The 12594-nt window shown below is 36.0% G+C and overlaps 1 protein-coding gene across 6 annotated transcripts; it reads right to left on the bottom strand.

Annotated features, from left to right (window-relative positions):
* Positions 1 to 4: 4 nt before the first annotated feature.
* On the bottom strand, positions 5 to 6798 carry LOC111305220 (serine/threonine-protein kinase Nek2-like). 6 transcript variants are annotated; one of them, XM_022902541.2, is made up of 16 exons: positions 6592 to 6791; positions 6409 to 6465; positions 5713 to 5846; positions 5420 to 5486; positions 4956 to 5021; positions 4741 to 4787; positions 4571 to 4616; positions 4396 to 4476; positions 4267 to 4309; positions 4086 to 4135; positions 3918 to 3999; positions 3752 to 3801; positions 2737 to 2810; positions 2501 to 2552; positions 1547 to 1999; positions 5 to 935 (listed from the first exon to the last, which is right to left on the bottom strand). In XM_022902541.2, exons 3-16 carry the CDS (start codon positions 5796 to 5798, stop codon positions 303 to 305), a joined length of 1830 nt encoding a protein of 609 aa, XP_022758276.2. In that variant the 5' UTR covers positions 5799 to 5846; positions 6409 to 6465; positions 6592 to 6791; the 3' UTR covers positions 5 to 302. The 6 variants fall into 6 exon arrangements, with proteins under 6 accessions (XP_022758276.2, XP_022758275.2, XP_089607098.1 ...); XM_022902540.2 differs by lacking the exon at positions 6409 to 6465 and having other exon boundaries at positions 6592 to 6798; XM_089750972.1 differs by lacking the exons at positions 2501 to 2552; positions 6409 to 6465 and adding an exon at positions 2101 to 2188 and having other exon boundaries at positions 6592 to 6798.
* Positions 6799 to 12594: the final 5796 nt, after the last annotated feature.

Here is a 12594-nt window from a genome sequence, read left to right as displayed (position 1 = left end):
ATAATTTCAAGGATATTAACATGCTTTTTAATTCTTTTTATTTTCTTTTCCGGGTGACCAAGGGACTGATTATACAAAGCATACAATTCCAGAAAATTTTCGTTTCCTCTTTCCCACAAGTTGCATATTTCAAACACACAGCACACTTTTGGAGGGGTTAATGCAAAGATCCAAATCCACATCACAAATCACCATACTGTCTTCGAGTAAGAAGACATACCAATTCTAAAACCAGGAAAACGGAAAGGGACAGCGTCATTTATGTACAAGTGGCACCAATGACGAAGCATTAGTATTTTAGCTTAGGCTTGGGTCTCCTTGAAGCTCTTAGCCAACCAGATGGCAGTTTCCCTAGGAGACACTTTCTCAGGTCCAAATGGCTTCAACAGCACCCCAAGCTCGTCATACCTTTGTTGTTGTAAGAGACGTGCACTGAACTCGAGAAGTCCTTCTAATGCTTCTGCTCGCTGCTGGTAGGATGAGGTGTCGAAGCGCCGCTGTCGTGACTCAGAAGACGAATGAGTGGAGACAGCAGCACGATTATGTTCCGAGCCTTCGCTACCATCTTGTGCAACCCCAAGACTATGATCGCTTACATTCAATGTTGTGACAACTTTGTCCAGGATCTGGACTGTACACTTGTCCTTCGTTATAGAACGGTCAACACTGTCAATTGATGAAGAAGAGCACTTGGCGGATGTTGATGAGGTTCCACGAATGGGTAAAAGAGGATCATCAGAAGAAGCTAAAGGGAATTCTGCAATTTTGTCAATTCGTGGGGCATTAACAGAAACATCCGGGGAGTCCACGCTGCGAAGCATACCAACATTGGCTCTATAGGGGGTCACCAAGGCTGCAGTCCTTGTTGGCAATGGAAGAGATACTCTGCGTGATGGGTAGGATGATTGACTTGCAGGCGTATGTGATACTGAAACCTGCACATATAAGGAGCAGAACTCACCATCTTCCAAAATAAACCAACCATTGAAACATTAGTTCTCAGTTCATAGAAAATTTTCATATTCAAGTCCAACACAGAAGAATGTAGCCAAGGGGGTTTGCACTTATGTTTAGTTACAGTCTTCATAGAACTTAATGATTTCTCAGTTTTCAAAATTCCGATTAGATTTTAAACACACATACACATAGAAAATCCTACTAGATAAAAGGAAGAACATGAGGTAGCTCAGGAGTTAATCACAAATTTAAAATTAAGAGAAAGATGAAATAAATACATGTTAAACATGAAATGTATAAAACAAAAGTAGAGGACACCTAGGCTAGACCTCGTAATTAGGTGGCAACCAAAAGCTGTCCAATATGTGAATATCTTAGAGAAGGCCAACATTATAGGATTATAAGCTTTTTCCCGCTAGTGTGACTAATCGAGGAGTCAGACTAGTATGAAAGTCTCACCCTCAACCGCTTAGAAATTTGAAAAATAGGGAACTAGAGAGATGATATTTTTTTTGTTACCCTCAATGCGCCAAAGAAATTAAGAACAATTCCTCCATTTAATACAGATATAGACAAATATGTAACTCACCAAATCATGTTTTTGAGCAGTCTGGGATATCTTTGCTGGGGTTATATGTCGCCTTGGAGTGACAGACACTTTTGCTGGCGTCAATCTTGGGGTCTTAGCAACAGTGGGAAACTTTGTGGCTGTTGACTTGTCAATTGTAATCTCTTCATTGTCAATACCGACAGAATATTCTGTGAATTTTTCAAACAAGTAACTTGGAATTTCTCGCTCCCTTTGAATTGAACAGGAGTCTTGTTCAGTTTCAGATACACTGGGGTTCAAAGCCCTGTCATTGCTGAATGACCGCCTTCTTATGTCAGTAAGAATATCATCTTGCTCCACAAATCTAGTTTTCTTTACGAAGTTGGAATCAGACCACCGACTTGGGAAACTGTTGCACCTAGGGCTATTCAATTTCAGATGAATTTTGAGGACATATGGCTGAAGATGTGGATGAGTGAGCAACTCTGAAGCCTGAATCATTTCCATTTATTGAGGTGCTTTAGTTTATAGAAAAAGAAGTTGAAGGACGTAAATTTGGCAAAATCATATTTCAATCAAGAAAGCCAATGTACCCAAAAAGATGTCTGACATATAGAACATGCAAATTTTTCTTCTTGTTTTTTTTTTTGGGCCAATTTTGACATCTTTTGCATCTCAACTCTGAGGCCACAAGTTCAAAATTTAAGAGAATATCAATTCTTCTCTAAATCAAATGTTGATTCAAGCAAGTGTTTTAAATTTTCCTTAGATGCTTGCATACAAAGAAAAGCTCAACATCACTAACTTCTTTAAAACCAAGGTCTGTCAGCCTAGTCTCAATTATTGATAACTTGACCTACTCCAAGTAAAATAGTAAACAAGTCCACATAATTATTTTTTTCCTAAGACAAGTTATTCCTCTTGAGGATATCTCCTCGTGATTGTGTCTGTAAAAGCAGTAAAAGATTAAAGAAGAAAAGGAAAGAAACAAACACTGGGTCTAAGTTCTGGATTCTTCCGTAGCATGCTTTTTATGAGTCCCCGACTGAGGCAAGGGAAAAGAAACGGACCAGAAACCAATGTTATTAATAAAGGTTGGATGCATCAATAGAGATAACCATAATGATCTCAAATATTTTCCACAAATGATGAGATTCCACATTATTTAAAAAAGTCAAATTGTATTTAGAATGTGAAACTTATACGCATAAAGAGGACAGAAGGCTCACAATGCACCAGAATACATGGTTGGTAGAGGAGACACTATAGATCTATTTATTTTGTTAATCAGAGCCCGCATATCCTGATGAGAAGACAGAAACAGAACATAACTGTTAGGTTCACTAAATGCAAAAGGATGGATGACCATTAAAGGGATATGTAACATCCATGGATATGGGATTGTCCCTGGTTCTACAAATAGCATACGAAATAAGCATTTATCTTTTAAATGTGATTCTATCATCTAACAGCATGATTAGCCATTTAGGTTAACACTGGGATGTTAAGATCAGGAGCTAATTAATGATGAGTGTAAGGAGATAATCCATATCACTGTGAATCCATCATTGCAGATCAATTTGCTTCTTCAACGTACGTGGACACAGATGACAAATTTAATGGTAAGCCAATGATCCTTCAGAAAATTTTCAATTAAGACACAAATTGCAAGTGAGTCTAAAGATTGGAATAATCATCTTTTCTACCTCCCCCATCTATGAAGCATTATCCCAGCAGTTTGCTCAAAGGTTCATCCAGCGTTGAGCGTTTGGGGACAAAGTAGAGAACCATAAAGATATCCTTAAAAAAGCAAATTCAATGCATCCATTACGACACGACATGGCTTGCTTTGTTGAATTCGAGTCTAGTTCTCCCCCTTCGGCTTCTTCCCCGCTGGTTGACTTCAGGCTCCTTTCCTAGCCTATTAGTGACTCTCCCGGTTGACTAACTTTTAGAAACTCTATCCAGCCTGAGTTCTTAATGGGAACTATTAAATAGCAGCACCATAAGTACTTTAATGAGGGATGATGATGGAGAGAGAACAGGAATGCTAAGCACAACCACTTCATATTTCATAGGACTCAATAACTAGAGGTTCATCATTCAGTCCCTCAAGTATTATTGAATGAAAGAATAGTTTCCAATTACCAATTCATCAAATTCCACATTACTACAAACTGTGAATGTGATAATGCCAAGCAACAAAAAGTGAAGTTCTTAGTTAACAGCAGATAAGCAACTTACAAAAGCTTTAAATGCAGGTTTGTGAGCAGTCATTTCATACAGGCAGCATCCTGAAGTGAAAACATGTATTACATTAGATGTGTGCTGAATACAGAAGGGATTGGAGGAGGGGAGAGAACAGTGATCAAACTCAGATTTCCCTCAAATTTCAATAGTTGCAAGGTACCTAAAGACCAAAGATCTGACTTAGAACCATAAGGTATATCAGCAAGCAACTCAGGGCACATATAACTAGGAGTTCCTACAACCTGTATTTAGAGCCAAGAAGAAATATAGTATTAAAATAAAGCAAATCATGAAACTGTAAAAACCATACCATCAGTCTGACACTCACAGATGAAGCAAGGTCATCAGAAGTCAACATCTTAGCAAGACCAAAGTCACCTGCATAGGTGCACATCTTAGCAACTCACCATGTTTAAAATACAGAATGATGGACACAGAGGTGAAATTGACACATGGTAAACGGAGCAACAAAGTAGATCATGAAAATTAGGTGCAAAAGGACTGATTACCTAAACGTATGTCTTGATCTTTTGTCAAGAATATATTTGAGCACTGAAACAAAATTATAATTTAGAATGCTGTAAGCCCGAAATTTGCATACATTAAATTTCCCATCTTTACCAAGAACAGCCACTGACCTTGACATCACGATGAAGAATATGGTTGGCATGCAAGTAATCAAGTGCCATTAGGAGTTGAACTAGCCACTTGCAAAGTTTCTGTGTATAATTTATTAAGTAGAAAAACAGAAATTATATTTTAAAGTATCGTAGATAGCTAAGTCCTTGCAAAGTTGGCCAAAAGTTTTACTACCTCCTCAGAGAAATGCACACCATTGGCTCTTTTTATAGCTTCTGCCCTGTATAATGAGCAATATCAATGTGCAGATGTAAGAAATACCCAAAATAAAAAATCATGCCTTAATCAATTGCCATTTGCCAAACAATTTCAAAACACCCACTTAAATATTAAACATAACTTACATATCTCCTCCTTCACAGTATCCTATTATTATGCAAACATAGCAACCCTGCAAAATGAAAACAAGATACAACATTCAGTAGACAAACTTTATTATCAATGCCTATGGTGATGATTGAAGATTATACAGCTTTGACAGAGGAAACATATCATGAAAAATATGAAACAAGAAAGCATGAGGCAGGATAAAATGAAAAAGAACATACTATCTTCTCACCCTTTCTACCCAAGAATCTTTGTATTCCACAATAAATGGATTCTTCACCTGAGAAATAAGCTCCATCTGCATCATTGGAACAAAAGAGCATTTTAACACCAGAACTATTTCTTAAAACGTGGATCATAATTTTGGAGTATAAATGATGCCACTCATGGAAAAAGAGAAAAAGGAAGGTGAACAAGAATGTCTTTAGATATAAATATAATTAAGTGTCAAGTATCCAAATACTCATAAAGAACCATATCTAAACACCTGCCATCATAGATGTTCTTACTTACAATATTACCTATGAGCCAAGCATTTCTTTCATTTCAAAAATTGCTCCAATCTTTTTAGTTTCTCCAAATTGAGAGAAATTATTTATGCATATATTTATGAGAGAAAGTCAAACGTGTCATCAAAGTTCTCTTCACATTGTTGTTAGTAGAAAATTAAAAAAGAGAATATTAAAAAAAACTGACCTCTTGATGGGCAGATCTACGAGCCCTATCAGTCTGGCGAGCAAGGCGAATCTTTTTCAGGACATACCTAGAAGGAAAAGAAGAACGTGGGCAATTCTTAACATAATAAACAAAAAAGAAACCACCTCACCACACACAATTGAAGATTAAATATGCAAACAACCAATGAAACAAATATAGCACAATCCAATACATTCATTTAGTCACATACAAAGCAACCAATGAGGCAGGAGCATAAGCGAGCATTGAAATTTGAAGATAGAGAGTGAAATAGAGGTTCCAAGTAAACTCACTTCTTCTTTTCATGTTTATGCCTCACAAGAAGAGCAGAACCAAAAGACCCTTTACCAATCTGCTCTAGAATTTCATACTGCTCCATATTGAAGGATTCTGCCCCACTGTTGAGGCGGGGTCAAAGAGTTTTCTACTGTTATAGCAACAAGTAAATTTGCCGGACAAAATCAGTTATCAATTTAACCGTAAACAAGAAAAAACACTAACATTAAAACAAAAGAAAATAATGTCTTCCCAACGAGAAAAGAAAAAGAAAAGCGTGCAGAGATCTACAGTAAAAATCAGATATAATGACTTCTAAACCAATACCGCTCTAAATACGCCAATATTTTTTGCCGTTTTCGATGGGATGAAGAGAATTAGTTAGGACTCGACCTTCAAACCGGAAAGTTCAACGAAACATTTTAATTTCTACAAAATCCTCAGCCAAAATTAATATATTCCGGAAAAGTTCAAAAATCATGTAACTTCAAACTTTAAATTTTCAGAAAAAAAAAAAAAGAAAAAAAACGAAACGTTTCTTGTGGCATTTAATTTAAGCAGCTGTCAAGTACTGGCCTGAGTAAAATGCATCACTTTCCTCTATTCTACTTCTTTATAAGAACTAAAATTAAGAAATTTAAAAAGAAAGTTTCTTCTGTGTATTTCCATTGACGACGAAAATCCAAGGAGAAAAACAAGAAACGAGAAGCTACCTGAAGCGAAAAGAAAAATGGCAGCTGAAAGAGAACAAGCGGGATCTTTTTGAACTCCTTTGAAGCAAAATATAAAAAAAGAAAGAAATCCTTCATTTCACTATACTTAAACTAAACCAGGTTTTTTTTTTTTTTTTTGATAGGATAAAATTGAATTTCGAATGGAACGTGGAAGATTCTTACCTAATTTAAAGCAGCGGCAACCTGTTTCTTATTACATTATTTTATTATAAATTTGGGAGAAATATAGAGAGAGAGAAAGAGAGAGAGAGAAAGAGAGAGAGTGAAAGAGCGGCGAATGAACGAACTGTGTGGGGGAAGAAAAGAAAAAAAAAACGAGGTGACGGTGAAGAATTTAAAATTCAAAATACAGTTTTAGAAGAGAGAGAAAGGTCAAATGGCTTTTTCAAGGAATTTTGTTTTTATAAGGATTTTTTTTTTTTTTCCTTTTGGGAGGGAGAGAGGGGTGATTCCGGGAAGCGACAAGAAAGAAAAAGGAACAAAAGAAGTGCACGGGTGCGGTAGAGGTAGAGTTTTGGATTCTCTGCGACGCGGTCATCCTTGGGCTTGTTTATGATGTTATCGCAGTAAAACGGCAGCGTTTTCAAAGGTTTTGCGGAAGATAATCTGACGGTGAGAATGATTTCGCTACCCCACCTGTACATCGACTCCCCACCTTACAAAGATTTCATTTGGACTCCTTCAGATTTTCTTCCTTTATAAATTTTTAAAAAACCAATACTATAATTTTAATTTATATTTTATAAAAATATTAATAAAATATTTTTATTTTATTCCATTTTGCATTATTATTTTTTTTTCAAAAGAGTTGCAGCCCCAATTTGACGTCGTAGGCCTAATGAGGTAGTTGAATTCAATTAGATTGATATGCTTGATAATGAGTTTCCAACCTTTAAATTGTTTGAAAGTAAGTGTCTTTGGTACCAATCTACCAGATGTGAGACTCTTCTTAAAAAAGAAAGCCACAAGAAAAAACATCTGAATTTTGTCATTTCAAAATTTTGCTAAATTTAAGATTTTATTGGCTAGGCAGTCCCACCTTTTTATTTAAATTTTGGTTTTTTTTATTAAAAGCCATTAAAGCTGCAATGTCAAAGTCTTAGGTACATGAAGTCATCAACACATAACAGCATGATTTTTCTTGATAATGATACCCAACTCAATGTGACTCTTTTAGAAGTGGGCCAAAGAAATGGGCTGGAGGATTAGGGTTTTCGATTATGATTATACATTGCCTTGCAACAAAGAATGTGGGCTTTCTTCGGACTTTCAATTTCGGGAATTGCTATTTTGGGCTTGAGCTGTATAAATCTTGACTTCCCTGTAATGGTTAAGAGTGAAGACATCCTAGATAATCCATTATAAAAAAAAAAATTATTTTTTTGCAACGTGGTCAATGATGTTTTAAACTTCACTCGTGTCTAATATTCTCTTAGATAATCTTAAAAGTGCAATTCCATATCTAATTAAAAAAAAATTATAGTATATCCAAAGTTAAGAAATTATTATGTAAAATACTCTTCACCCAAAAATGTTGTTGGAATCCCATCAAAAAAGAAAATTATCAAAGTGGTGAATGGTGATAATGGTGGTGCATATCAAAAGGGAAATTCAAATAAATAATAGTGGTAAGCTTGAGATAATGCTATATAAGTAATAGACCAACTTTTCAGTAGTCTAAGATAGCATATATAGATTGTCTGCAACAAAAAGGTAATGTTTCTTCTACATTTAGTTTAGATTTTAGAGGATAACAAATCTCTTAACACCCCACATTCCCTTTTCAGTTGCATGAACAAATCCATCAAATATGTCGTTTCCTTTAGTCTTATCTTCATTTGCATTTAATTGACCATTATCTTTTCGCCATTTCTGGCTTTTCCCATAATCTTATAGCAGAAAACAAATTATTCAGATATATATGTGTATTTCAGGAAGTTTTTGGTATCTGCTTTGAACATGTAATTGTTACGGATCTAAGGGGGAGTCCTGAATCCCACATCGAACATAATAGAAAGGTCACTGGAGTATAAAAGGGTTCATACCATCTTGTGAGGTACCTTTTGTAGGATAAAATTGTAAGGTCAAAGGGGCCAGAGCGGACAATACCTCACAAGGGTGTGAACCATGGTAGGAAGGCTGATTTGGGACGCCGGAAGGGTGAATGCCCGGGTCCAGAGCCGCGCTGGTTCGGAGCTTAAGTCTCGACCCGTGACAAGTGGTATCAGAGCCAGTCCTAAACCGTTCGATCCACGTCAAGCACCTCGAGGAAGGTAGGCAGGGTGACCGACTTCCGTGACGAGGGCGTCACGAGGTTGATTGCGGGAGAATGTCACGGACCTAAGGGAGAGTCCTGAATCCCACATCGAATATAATAAGAAGATCACTGGGGTATAAAAGGGTTCACACCATCTCCGCCTTGTGAGGTACTTTTTGTAGGACAAAACCGTGAGGTCAGGGGGACCAGAGCGGATAATACCTCACAAGAGTGTGAACCGTGACAGGAAGACTGATCTGGGACGCCGAAAGGATGAATGCCGGGATCCCGAAGCCACGTGAGTTCGAAACTTATGTCTCGACCCGTGACATAATCATGTAATTATTCGACATGTTTTGTTCATTGAACTTTCCATCTAGTCTTTTTTTTTTTTTTTTTGACTAATTGTTTGAGAGCCATCAATTATAAAACTTGGTGAAGGTTGCTGAGAACTTTCTGTATGAGAGAGACAGATCAATAATGAATTTTGGAAAGAAGGGGTCATCAAAATTAAGAAGGAAATTGACAAGAGAAAAATATGGGACATCCCAACATAGATTTAACCACGGGAATCTTGAAAAGGAGGTTCGTTAATTTGGATCGAATTGCCATTTAGATTAGGAAGGGCGCATTCTAATGCCAATATCTACTGTATCGATACTCCTTGCGCCTTTGGCAAACATATGTCGTGACAACAATTCATCAAAAACTGAAGAAAATCTTACCAAGTGTTCATTAAAAAAAAAAAAAGAATGTTTTTAATTACCTGCGTTTTGTTGAGTACAAATTCTGCACAATATTGGTGACTGATCTGTTAAATTTTGAAACTTTTTTCCGAGGAATTTGATCCATGGATAACAGGAAACATTAGTCCGTTGACTAATTAGGAAAACAATAACTTGCAACTTCATGTTGGGTTCATTTGGATTTGTTTTCATTTCATTGCCTGAATGTGTTGCCAGTCTACACTATCATGATTCGTGAAAAGTAAGGCTGCCCATTTGCCAATTCCCAACTTGAAGCTACATCTATGATAGCTTAGCCATTGGTGGTTGCTCTTGAAGTAGACAGATGTAATTTAACCGTCCCATAAATGCTAAAGAAGTGATAATCATAGCTTGAGGTAGGGTCAAAACGATTCATTTATAGATCACATAATAATAAAAGCAGCTATAGTTGTCGTGTGTTGTTAGTGGAATGGGTTTCTTTGGAGCCATTTTTCATGTTTGGACCACAGGAACATTGCAGTCCATATTTCCATAATAATAATAATTATTATTATTATATAAGCTTATATATATTCATGAATCTGGGTCACCTGGAAAATGGCAAGAGGTTAGGTCTTAATTGGGACTCGAGCAAAGCAAACCAGGAGAGAGGGATGTGGGAGAGAAGTTGGGAAAAAAATTTTGTTTTTATTGGAGGTGGACACGAAATTAGGTACCTTTGTAGCAGGCAAGAAAAAGGTTGAAGGGCATGGATAAGTGCTAGCTAACACGCTTTGTGTGATGGGAAAAAGGAGTAACAGGAACATGTGAAATGTGATCTGGCAAGCTATAGTAGTATCAGCGAAGAAGTGGTAGTTTCTTTCACTTTCGTTTTCAAATTCCATTTTGCAGCTCTATTATGCGTACTTCTTTTCCTTTTGTTAGATGCTTCTCTTCTTTATTCTGAATTATTCTTGATGATCCATGGCCATAGATGGTCACCTCACCTTGCTGTAACTTTATAGGCCATTCATATTGGAAGCTACTGAGCTTATATCAAATTTCACATGTATTATCAGTGTCTAATTAACGCCATTTTTGGTTAGACAAATAAAGCTTTTAGGAATACAGGACATTAGAAATAATTGAGTTTTGCTAGTAATTGTTTTGAAATTAGTTGAAACATGTGAGAACGTATATGTAAAGCTTGAGCCTGGAAGGGATGAATCTCAGCTTTTAAAGCTATGCTTCACATTGGATAAGTAGTTAACATATAATCCTGCCTTCTAAGAAAGAAAAATGATCCTTTTATTTGTAGAACGTTACTTGAGAAACAGATTGTTGAAGATTTCTCATTCAGTACTGCTTTTTTCTAACCATAAACCAAGTAATTATAGTAAATATATTAAATACATCATTCTGGGGCCATATATTAGGTGCCTTTAACTTCTCCATGAGTCTACTCGGCTATGATAACAGAATTGAACCTTGAAATTCTTTCTAACTTCGGGATTAAGGTTTTTTTTTTTTTTTTTGTCTCCTATTCAATCTCTTCACCTTTTTACATGATATCAGCATATTCAGCACCATTCATTTTTCCCAAATCTTTGAACCTCTCAGAAAAGAAAATTCAACCTTCAGTAGTGGTGGTCACTGGTCACCATTCACCAACTCTCTTCCCGTCTCTCATGCTTCCTTCTCCATTCTATTGATAATTAATAATCCCTTTTATTGACCTCTGCATTGATTAAGATTTTCCCGATACTCAAAATCATTACTTAAAACTCAATAATTAAGTGATTATGATGCAAATAACAGTGCTCCCACGTAAATTTGGATGGGGTCCTACTCCAAATGCATCTACTGCTGACTCAATTATTAGGCCGACGGGTCATCTAAATAGTGTTAAATGTTCCTAGTCCCAACAGTAACAGGACTTAAGGCCATAATTTAGTCAAAAGATTTTGTTTCGTCGTTGAGTTACAAGCGGACCATTGGCCAGTGTAGGCACACATTTTCTGTGGCCACCAAACTTGAGGCCTCTAAAAGGAGGATTCTCGTACCTCCATTGCCGTCTGGAAATGTAGCCCATTTGAGTTATTATTATTATTGTGTCTTCCAAATGCTCAAAAACTTTTATCAAACATAGTAAAGATATATATCACAACGTCATTTGAAAATTCGTCATTGAAGATAAAATTTAAGAATTTGAATTGACGAATCAAATTTGTATTGATAATCATATCAATTTTAGATTTGATTTAAAATCATTTATCAATTTGCTCTTAAACATATAATTATTATGTAATTTTCTAACTAAAAGCACTCCTTTCATATTTAATTTTTATGTTTAAATATAATTATTCTTATGTCAAATTTAATTAAGCTATATTTTCGATAATGGTTGAAATTTGTATCACCCTCCTCTTTGTATCAGACTCCCGTGAGATTGGAGAAGGCCAAGTTCCCCACTACGATTATGCTACAGCAGAAATAGATATTATAAGCACTGGGGTTGACATCAGCGCAGTTTCGTGCATTAGAGAAATGGACTTATTAATTTGTTGGAATCGGGGGTGCATATGAAATGAATTCCAATGTCTCATGATTTAGATTAATGGCCATGAACTAGCATGATAAGTGTGCCTGTCTTTCAGTGTCGTTTCCATGATTATAAGGGCTTTTTTTTTTTTTGAACAAGATCAGCAGAATTTTTTCCTTTATATACGTACACAAGTGCATAAACAGTGGTAAAAGCATATATGGTTCATAACATAAATGACTAAGGAAACTCCTTGCTGAGAAAATGACGAGCAAATCACCGACCCAATCTCAATTTAAGATCTAAATAGATTGTCACGTTCACTTTGTTGACATATGCTGGCAAAAGAAAATTGCGCTGTACCAATTTAATATCCCGCTGGTAATTTAAGGCCATAAGCAGATTGAGGTTTAGATATGCAGTGTTATATTTTATGTAAAGTGGGGTTTCAAACTTCCTATTTATAGGAGCTTATTTTACCTCCTATTTCAGTAATAGTTAGCGATAAATTATTCCTAATATCACGAGAGCCTTTTGCGTCATAAAAGATTTTGACCCTATATTTTATGGTCATAAATAATAATTCCACCCTTGAGCAAACAATTCATAAAGCTTTGATTAGCAATGAAATATATCACACTTGCATGGGTTAACAATAC

The sequence above is a fragment of the Durio zibethinus genome, chromosome 21 (assembly GCF_047325235.1).
Source record: "Durio zibethinus cultivar Kanyao isolate XHJ-2024 chromosome 21, ASM4732523v1, whole genome shotgun sequence".
In the NCBI taxonomy this organism is placed as follows: domain Eukaryota; kingdom Viridiplantae; phylum Streptophyta; class Magnoliopsida; order Malvales; family Malvaceae; genus Durio; species Durio zibethinus.
This window is presented reverse-complemented; position numbering and strand designations above follow the sequence as displayed.

Coding starts and splice junctions, on each gene's coding strand:
- LOC111305220 (XM_089750972.1), bottom strand. CDS start 5,798: ATGGAGCAGTATGAAATTCTAGAGCAGATTGGTAAAGGGTCTTTTGGT. Junction 4,310..4,395: donor TTCTTCATCGTGATGTCAAG/GTCAGTGGCTGT, acceptor ATTTTGTTTCAG/TGCTCAAATATATTCTTGAC. Junction 2,000..2,100: donor TATGTCAGACATCTTTTTGG/GTACATTGGCTT, acceptor GAAATGATTCAG/GCTTCAGAGTTGCTCACTCA.